At 33.6% G+C, this 10,139-nt stretch overlaps 1 protein-coding gene across 1 annotated transcript; it reads right to left on the bottom strand.

Moving 5' to 3' along the window:
- Positions 1 to 1,260: 1,260 nt before the first annotated feature.
- LOC142338590 (rab-like protein 3) lies at positions 1,261 to 10,139 on the bottom strand. The gene is made up of 4 exons (XM_075388408.1): positions 9,907 to 10,139; positions 9,387 to 9,523; positions 8,881 to 9,042; positions 1,261 to 1,721 (listed from the first exon to the last, which is right to left on the bottom strand). The coding sequence occupies exons 1-4, from the start codon at positions 10,090 to 10,092 to the stop codon at positions 1,346 to 1,348; spliced, it is 861 nt and encodes a 286-aa protein (XP_075244523.1). The 5' UTR covers positions 10,093 to 10,139; the 3' UTR covers positions 1,261 to 1,345.

Here is a 10,139-nt window from a genome sequence, read left to right as displayed (position 1 = left end):
GTACCTAAACATTAACGAGAATAATCGAAAAAGCAGGATTATTTCCGGATTCACAGGGTTAGAGGTTGCAAACGTGGAGACTCATCATTAACGTTTGTAACATTATTACATTAAGGCGAAAATACTATTCAAATGCTTTACCAATTCTCTTTTTTTTTTGGGTTTCGCATCAAGTTTCATAGTTTTTCAATGCCTTCAAAAAGATTTTTTTAAAATTCAAATTTCAAATGAACGATTTTCAGATGCTTACTATTAAGTTTTTCTTAAGTTTTTATTAAGTTTTTCTTGAAATTTTTTGTCATTTTTTTAGGTTTCTCCAGCCTCAAGAGCCACACAACCTCCTCTAGGGTCTGATAATAGGTTACTGCACAGTTTTTCGATGTAATGGAAAGTTTTTAAAGATTTTAATATTACGAACTTCAGCAATTTTTTAAAATATTTGCAATTTTAAGTGTTTTAAATATTTTAATTTTTTTATATTTTCCGGCACCATTGTCCTAAGTACCTCCTCCATGGTTTGATAAGAAGCTGCTGCAAACTTTCTAGAGCTTATGGAACAATTACCAAAGTTTAAATAACTAGAGTTTTAGCAATTTTTTGATAAAATTAAATTTTTTTTAATTTTTCGAAAATTATTATCATGTTCCAAGATTATGGATCATTATGAGCCATTGAAACTATTTAAGGCTTGAAATAGGGATACTGTATAGTGTAACGAAAGAATGAAGTGGTTCTGAAGATTTTAATATCACAAATTTTAGCAAGATTTTGTTAAAACTTGCAATTGTTTTTAAAATTTTTGAATATTTTCGTCCTTTTCTGTGTTTAAACATCATTACTGGCCAACGAAACTTTTTAAATCCTGCAAATTGGTTACTTGACAAAACTCCAGAGACACAAACTCGTTTTGAACACTTTTTTCACTGCCAAATCTGGAAACTTCTTTTAAATTTTGCAATATTTTAAAAATTTTGAAAATATCAGTTTTCTGTTTGATTTATTATCTAACAAGGCTAGAAAACTAAGAGTTTCAGAGTCAAATCAAGCTAAAGCTAGCCTCACTAAACCGTGGCTAGCTACTGACGAAGCCAACCGCTCATCTGTCGTTTGAGAGCAATTTGCCCGACTTTAGTCGGTTATGTTCTATGCTTTTTTTCGATGTCAATTTTTTCCGAATAAGAATGCAATAATGATAGAAAAAATGCTGTCTCCGGGTTTTATGACGATGAAAAAGATTTGTTAATGCGAGCTAAAAGAGAACAAAAACAATACGGCTTTATTACCCTATATTAAACACATACAATAATTTATCAGAAGGATTGGTTCAAAGTAAGCAAATATATATTTATTCAATATGAATCCTTGTTAAATTACCTGATGACAGTTTGGAATAATTAGCCGATGAGGATAATTTACCACTACCAACACCACCACTCGTAACTCTACTTCCACTATTGATATCTGTACTAGCATAATTACTACCGCTATAACTATTGTTCAGTTTAGTACTCGTCGAATTCTCAATTACTTTGTCGTAGAATTTGCTTAGTGTAACTGCACATGAAGTTCCTGGTTGAACAGTACTTGGGTTGAGACAATTTAATTTGATTGTATCACAGGCTCCGAGGTCTTTTCCGATTGTCGTCACTCGGTCAAGTCTGGCAGGGCTCGGCATCATGTCAGCTTTAGTGCCCACTACTAGAACTGGAACTGAGAGGTACCTAAACATTAACGAGAATAATCGAAAAAGCAGGATTATTTCCGGATTCACAGGGTTAGAGGTTGCAAACGTGGAGACTCATCATTAACGTTTGTAACATTATTACATTAAGGCGAAAATACTATTCAAATGCTTTACCAATTCTCTTTTTTTTTTTTGGGTTTCGCATCAAGTTTCATAGTTTTTCAATGCCTTCAAAAAGATTTTTTTTAAATTCAAATTTCAAATGAACGATTTTCAGATGCTTACTATTAAGTTTTTCTTAAGTTTTTATTAAGTTTTTCTTGAAATTTTTTGTCATTTTTTTAGGTTTCTCCAGCCTCAAGAGCCACACAACCTCCTCTAGGGTCTGATAATAGGTTACTGCACAGTTTTTCGATGTAATGGAAAGTTTTTAAAGATTTTAATATTACGAACTTCAGCAATTTTTTAAAATATTTGCAATTTTAAGTGTTTTAAATATTTTAATTTTTTTATATTTTCCGGCACCATTGTCCTAAGTACCTCCTCCATGGTTTGATAAGAAGCTGCTGCAAACTTTCTAGAGCTTATGGAACAATTACCAAAGTTTAAATAACTAGAGTTTTAGCAATTTTTTGATAAAATTAAATTTTTTTTAATTTTTCGAAAATTATTATCATGTTCCAAGATTATGGATCATTATGAGCCATTGAAACTATTTAAGGCTTGAAATAGGGATACTGTATAGTGTAACGAAAGAATGAAGTGGTTCTGAAGATTTTAATATCACAAATTTTAGCAAGATTTTGTTAAAACTTGCAATTGTTTTTAAAATTTTTGAATATTTTCGTCCTTTTCTGTGTTTAAACATCATTACTGGCCAACGAAACTTTTTAAATCCTGCAAATTGGTTACTTGACAAAACTCCAGAGACACAAACTCGTTTTGAACACTTTTTTCACTGCCAAATCTGGAAACTTCTTTTAAATTTTGCAATATTTTAAAAATTTTGAAAATATCAGTTTTCTGTTTGATTTATTATCTAACAAGGCTAGAAAACTAAGAGTTTCAGAGTCAAATCAAGCTAAAGCTAGCCTCACTAAACCGTGGCTAGCTACTGACGAAGCCAACCGCTCATCTGTCGTTTGAAAGATTTTTTTAAAATTCAAATTTCAAATGAACGATTTTCAGATGCTTACAATAACCTCTAAAGACTATTTGACCAAATCAAATTTGGCATCCATTATTAACAAACTTTTTAAAAGTCTGATATGAAATTGAAAATCATGAATCAGATTCGTCAACAGTGAAGCGTGTTTGTTTGTGTTTCTGCGTGCATGTTCTGGTGTGCATGCTCCTCTGTGCGTGGGCGTAAGTGTTATGCATCGGTGTTTGCCGTGTGAAGGAAGGAGCATGCGCGTAATTGTTTGCTTGCGTGAGCATGTAAGTCTGTATGCCTGAATGCTCAATTGGGTGATACATTCATATGTTGTATCCTATTTGAATGTCGAAGTACTTTTTTGGTAGAAACGTCGGGGCTGTGTTTTGCACATTAAATAACGGCCTTTTATTTATGAGTTTAGAGATTGCTCTAATCTTTTAGCTGATCAGCCAAGCTATTCTCATACTCCCGTCAGAAATTAAGCTTGTTTTGTGCTTTCTCTGCCAACTTTTTGTTTCAGAATGATTCAGACCGCCAAAAAATAAAATCCGTTCCTTTTATTGGTTTTTGTTAACAATGTTTTTGGAAATGCAATATGTACATCCGTAGTTACATAAAATGACGGCAATAGCGATTTCGACAAAAAGATCTGCTCTTAACAATGTAAGAAAACATTTTCAACAAAAATGAACATAAGGAAAGCATTAATATTGTCGTTTTTTTAAACGTCTGAACGGTCATTAATTCTTCTGAAACAAGGAGGCTCGGTAATGTTTGTTCGCACATGATGTTCCGACCCCACTCAACCTCATTTAATTGCCTACAAAAAAGGAAACAAAATAACAATTTTTAAAAGTTCACATTTTGTTCTGATGAGAACTCATGTGATAAAATTTTTAAAAAATGTCAATTCAAACTACTAAAAAAGTTTTTTAAAAATAACACATTAGAGGGCCTCTGAAATCTGCCATTAATAAGGCTGCGAGACAAAACAAACAGCAAAATCAAATATTAACGACAAGCATTAATTACGGCCAAATTAATTTCGATGTCTACTTTGAGTAATACTTAATAACATAGTCCAAAAAGCATCAGAAAAAACAAACTAACCTAATTAACTTGTACTTCATTAGAAAAGATATAGGACCTACCCTTAGTTAATACTAGGTAACGCGTAGAAAAAAATTAAAGGGTCAAGTTATAAAACAAGTTTAGCTAACCGCTGAATACATTAGATGGAGATGGATTCATTTACACCTCCATAGGCAGCGACTTAGACTTGCCATATTCCAGAATATACTATATCACAACAAAAAACGCAAATGCCGAAACCAACCTTAATATTGCGAAATTAATGTTGCGAGAAAACGTGGTCCCAAGCCGTTAAAACAATAATCCATTCATTAAAACATTAGACGCCTTCATTCCGCCACTTTTCTACACCAATGAAGTAATATGTGACCCTCCACTAATGGTAATAGCTAACAAATGGACAAAAAGACCGAAAAGGAACAAAGTTAGCAAATACAAATGTTTTTGAAAACAGTTAATTTTGAAGTCGATTGAGATTTGTAATTATCCAGAATTTGCCCTGTGACTACTAAACAACAAAGAAAAACCTAATTGAATTTTACAAGAAAACAGTGTCGAAGCCGTTAAAAACATCTATTCACAAAAAAAATCAGAAAGCTTCAATTTAGCATCCTTTTAAAAGCAATAATCTGGTATGTTACCCTTCATTATTGACTGGATAAGAAACGGACAAAAAGCAAAATCTGCTAAATCAATGGTTTCATTTCCTTGAAAACTTTAAAACGTATGTCTTAACAGAAAGCGATTAGGAATTATCATAATCTAGCATATGTCATAAGATTACATAGGGAACAAAAAAAATAAAACATAATTAAATTTTGCGCGAAAACAGGGTCGAAGCAGTTAAAGTCATAATCTTTTAAAAAGATCAATTGCAGCAGCATGCGATCAATAATGTGAATTGTGAACGGTAACTCATGAGACTAAAAAAGAGACAAAAAAGAAGAGAAAAGCAAAGATATGAAATACGTTTATACTTTTTGAAAACAATTTAGTACAAAGCCATAGAAACTGAGATACCAAAATATTTTATTTATGCATTCAGAGGAAGCCATTAGGGCTTGCCATTAGCGGAAAACGTCATAGGTCTACAAAAAACAAAGACAAATAAATACAAAAGTCCAAAATTCAAATAAATTTTCGGAGAAACGCTGTCGAAGCCGTTAAAACAATAATCTAATTGTTAGATAATCTAATTGTTACTCTCACAAAAAATATTAGATTTTTGAAATTGAGTTTGCTTTCAACACCAATAATGTGATATAAGACCTCTCATTAATGTCATAATGCGCCAAAAGATGAAAAAAGGACATCAAAAATTTTCAAATGTCCACAAATCAACAAAATTCGTTTTAAAATTCATAGTATCCAAGCCAAAAAACTTTACAAAACATAAATTTGCGATTATGATTAAATTTTGTTCCAATAGAAAACATACACCCGGTCTTTGCTGAGACTAAGCAACAAGTTGGTGGATAAAATAAGATTCAAAAGTGGAAAAAGCTGAAAAGTCCATTTTTAATTTCGGAAAACCGGCAAAATTTTGTCTTCAGAACTCTCTCACATGAGGCTTGCGTAATCTGGAGTTGCCACAGATTCACAATTTCGAAAGCAGTTTTTTGTCTGCATTTACGGCAAACTTATCCAAAGAGAGCAAAAGATGCATATTTGGTTCCTTTTTTGATGGAAAAAGGGTTGAAATTAAAAAAAAAACAATACTATGCCAAAGTTTTAGCTAAAGACAGTTCAGAAGTACTTCTACATCTCTAAAAACAACTGTTTTCAAATCGTTGCATAATTCTAAAATTCTAGCAAAAATGACAAAAATTGTTAGCAGAATTACGGAAAATGTGAGCAAAATCATTCAATCAATCAAGGATATCACTCAAATGTTCACAAAAATTAAACCTCGATAACTCCCTTTAAAAACCGAAACTAAGATAACCTTTCTAATTGTATTCTACGCAGGACGAGCTTTCTAATGATTCTACTCACATTTGAGTATATAGTTCTTCCCCCCACTAAAGTGAGTCGGAACAAAAAGCGTCAGAAAGCAGGAACAACAAGCTAAATTTCAGACAGGAGTATCAAAATAATTTGGCTGACCAGCCAAAAATATAGTAATCCATGAAATCATAAAAGGCAACAAGCTGAGGCTTGGTTTAATGCCAAAAACAGAGCAATCGTTCAATCCCCGACGTTTCTAACAAAAAAGTACTTCGAGATCCAAATATGGTAGAGTCTATGAACATATCGACCAATTAAGCATTTATGAAGACAGACTACCATGAAAGTAGAATGCACACGCACACAAATATTCACACAACTGCTCCCTCTCACGGTCAAACACCTATGCATAGCACTTACACACACGTACAGGAACTCACAAGCACGCACAAAACCCAACAAAAATTGCGAGAAAAATGAGGCAACTCAAACACTTTCGTCTCAACTGCATACTAAAATTGAACAAAAAGAATAACGACATAATTCTGAAAACATACAAAACATACAAAAACAACACAGATTTTTATCTTCACATATTTCGCGCATGAAAGGACCGAGAAATCTCAATTTGTAAAGCTTGCAACCACACATTGGTAACAACGCTGAAAAATAGGCAAATTTTAAAAGACGAAGAGAAAGCAACAAAAAACAAAAAAAACTGACCAAGCTAATAACTGTCACATTAAACAACAAGTATCCAAAAATTAAGCTTCGGTATTAAACTTCGAACCAAGGACACTAGAAAAATATCAGGCAGATAAAATCCTCAGAAATTGAACTGAATTAAATAAACTGAAAACTAAATTTAACGTCTCAAAAAACAACAAAATTTTTGTTTAGGGATTGCAGCATTCTAAAAACGTATTCTTCTGTGGTGGCGACATCTGTGTAAATATGGCAAAGATTAAACCGATCTATTCCAAAATTCAAAATAGTAAAAAAAAAACTACGGAAACCCAGCCCAAAAGAAACTGCGAAAAAATTTATTTCAGTTTATCAAGCAAAAAAATGGAGAAATAGGACAACAAACTCAGAATCGAATTATTATGTGCAAACTTTAATAACAGAAAAACATGTTTTGTCACAAACAGAAGCATTCAAGGTAAATTTGTTACCAATGAACGAGATGTCATTCTGATTTGGAAAAAATTTGTTATAATTTGCGCAGTTGGCATCGGCCGCCCAGTTGGTATTTTGACCAATAACAATGCGATGATTAAAAAAATAAACATAGCTGGCAGATTGCCAGAAAATAGCCGCAATAGATTTGTAGACCGGCAGTCTAAAAAAAACAGTAAAAAAGACAGACCAAAAAAATTCGTCTTTTCATTGAAGGCTGATCTGTTATATTTTGATTAAAAATCTGTATAAGTTATTGCTGCCTCTATTAGCTGATCTCAAATAACCTTCATTTAGTGTGACACACACCCATTTGACCTTATCTCTTTGAATTAAAGTAAATAAAAGTCAATTTCAAAGTTAGGAAGTCATTTTGAGAGTGAGGTAAGTCAAGTGTGACCAAAAATTTGATCACGCGCATGAACAAAAAACTCGCTCCACTAAGAGCAAAAATGACGTCACACATACAATTCAGTTGAAATTGCATGAACGAATGAACAAAAAGTGGCTGTGACGTCATATGGTCGTAACAAAAATCATGACGACGAAATAAAAAAACCAAGAGAAGGTCAATAATAGCCCCAGCTATCGCTGTGCGGCTATTAAAAAAAATATGCTCCCTTAAGAGAGAAAAACGAGGCAACTCAAACACTTTCGTCACAACTGCATACTAAAAATGAACAAAAAGAATAACGACATAATTCTGAAAACATACAAAACATACAAAAACAACAACGACTTTTATCTTCACATATTTCCCGCATGAAAGGACTGAGAGAGCTCAATTTGTGAAGCTTGAAACCACATATTGGTAACATAACGCTGAAAAATAGCCAAATTTTAAAAGACGAAGAGAAAGCAATAAAATAAAATAACTGACCACGGTAATGCCACATTAAATAACAAGTATCCACTTAAGCTTCCACCTTTAAACTTTCGAACTCTTATTAGAAAATTATAAGACAGATAACATTCTTAGAAATTGAACTGAATTAAATAAACTGAAAACTAAATTTTACGTCTCAAAAACAACTACATTTTTGTTTTGGGGTTGCAGCATTCTAAAAACGTAACAGATAGTTCCTCCTTGGTGGCGACATCTGTGTAAACTACATACACTGAGTACAACTATTCGCTCAGTTCTCCAAAATTAATAAAGCCAAAAAATAATTAAAACAAAGAAAAACATGAGCCAATTTTGCACATGAAGCGTTTTCTATGCTCTGAAAAATAACGTAAATGAATTACAGAGGGTATACATATTGATATAGCGTCGATCAAAATTTTTCTCCGAAAATCTAACTAGAAGGGGTACACTAAGAAGCCAAATGGGCGAAAACGGCTGAAAACGGTTATCTATAAGCCACATTCTCTCAAAAACACTTTTCGAAGTCCAAAATTTATTCACTCGAAGCAGCGCATGAGCGAAAACTTCTCTCGCTTAGCCAAAATTAGTTCAAACGGCAAATTTAATCATTTGCTTGTAGGTCAAAACGCCGCCTGAAAAAAAAACACTCCAGGTTACGTTACAAAAACTAAGAAATGACTAACAATAGCTCCATTCAGCTATGGCTACGCAGCTATTATTAATGAAAGTTTTATATTAAAAACAAACATTGAGAAAAATACAGACTCGTTCCCTTCTAAACTAAGAATATTAGAACCTGCCTTCACAGTTTTCCAAGGAATTTTCACAGATACAACAAATTTCGATCGGTAACAGGCCTGTAAAGAAAAAAGAAGGTTGCACTAGTTCCATCCTTATTGGAGTCGAAACAACGAATGAAACAAAAATATTTTCAAGACTTGATTAGTTAACCTGTCAGTTCTGTAATCTGTGTACCCTCTCATCAGGCTCTCGTACGATATTGGACCACCTGGGTTCTCCTGGTCCCTATAGACTAACTCATCATTCCACTTGAGCAGATTGCGAAGAGACTTCTTGTTGGTCAAATCATGCACGAACATCACTCCGTGGAAGCTGCGAAAGAAACAAAGAATGCAGACATTGACAAAAAGGGAACAATAACTCATCAATTGGTGAAACCATTCAAGATAAGATGGCAATATTTTATTCATTATACTCCTCAGTTGTAAAGCAATGCAAACATAGCCAATTTAGGTTTGACGTAAGTTCTACCGAAAAACCAAAGAACGAATGCATAATATCCAACATTTTTACTATAATCGTTCCGAAAATCTCAAAGGTAACAAATTTTTCAGAAAAGGCGCAACAGTAGCGGACGTACTAGATTTACTGTATTAGAGTCAAGACAGAGATAAAAATAACAAAGATGTAGTCTGTCGTTCGATTAAGTAACCGACTTCTGGTAGAAAATGTGCCTGCTGGTTTTGTGTTGCAGAGATCCCCCTATGTCGAAGAACTCTATGATCACTGGCTTCTGTTGTTCACTGCTCTCTTGATGTAGATCACTGCCCTCTTTGTAAAAGTGCAGCTTCACCTAACAAATTAAACTACATCACTTCACTGGCACGTTCAGAGGATTGCAAAAAAAAATGTTATTTGCTGTCAAAAAATGTCTCCCGCAAAAAGCCTCACCGCGGCATATATAATGAACGCACAAAGTACACAAAATCAAAAAACGTAGCATTTTAGTTTGGAAAAGTTAATTCCCTTTACACCATTCAGGGAACATTCCTTGCGATGATATATTTTAAAGAAATGTTAAATCAAAAGACTTCACTTCAGTGAAGATATTTATGCGGAGACTAATAAAGGATATCAATAATTTTATTTTAGGCACTAAGGCTTTCTATTCTGCACGCATTATTCATTCGATTCCATAGATAACACTGGTGAAAATCTATTATCTGAGGGCCTTACTTCAACCGAAGCCCCAATTGTCCATGTAGGGTTAGTCAGCACAGATCCATGACACAGAATGTGGACCAGACTACTTTTGCCCACTCCGCTGTCTCCTAACACTAGGATTCGAAGACAGTCGTAACTGCTGAGAGAAGCTGCAGTCCCTGAGGACGAGGAGCCAATGTGAGCACTAGACCTCAGCATGGCAAAACCCAATTGAGCTTCAAAAGAGTAAATCTAAATCCATATAT

This window comes from Convolutriloba macropyga, chromosome 4 (assembly GCF_964194025.1).
Source record: "Convolutriloba macropyga chromosome 4, txConMacr16.3, whole genome shotgun sequence".
Lineage (NCBI taxonomy): Eukaryota > Metazoa > Xenacoelomorpha > Acoela > Convolutidae > Convolutriloba > Convolutriloba macropyga.
This window is presented reverse-complemented; position numbering and strand designations above follow the sequence as displayed.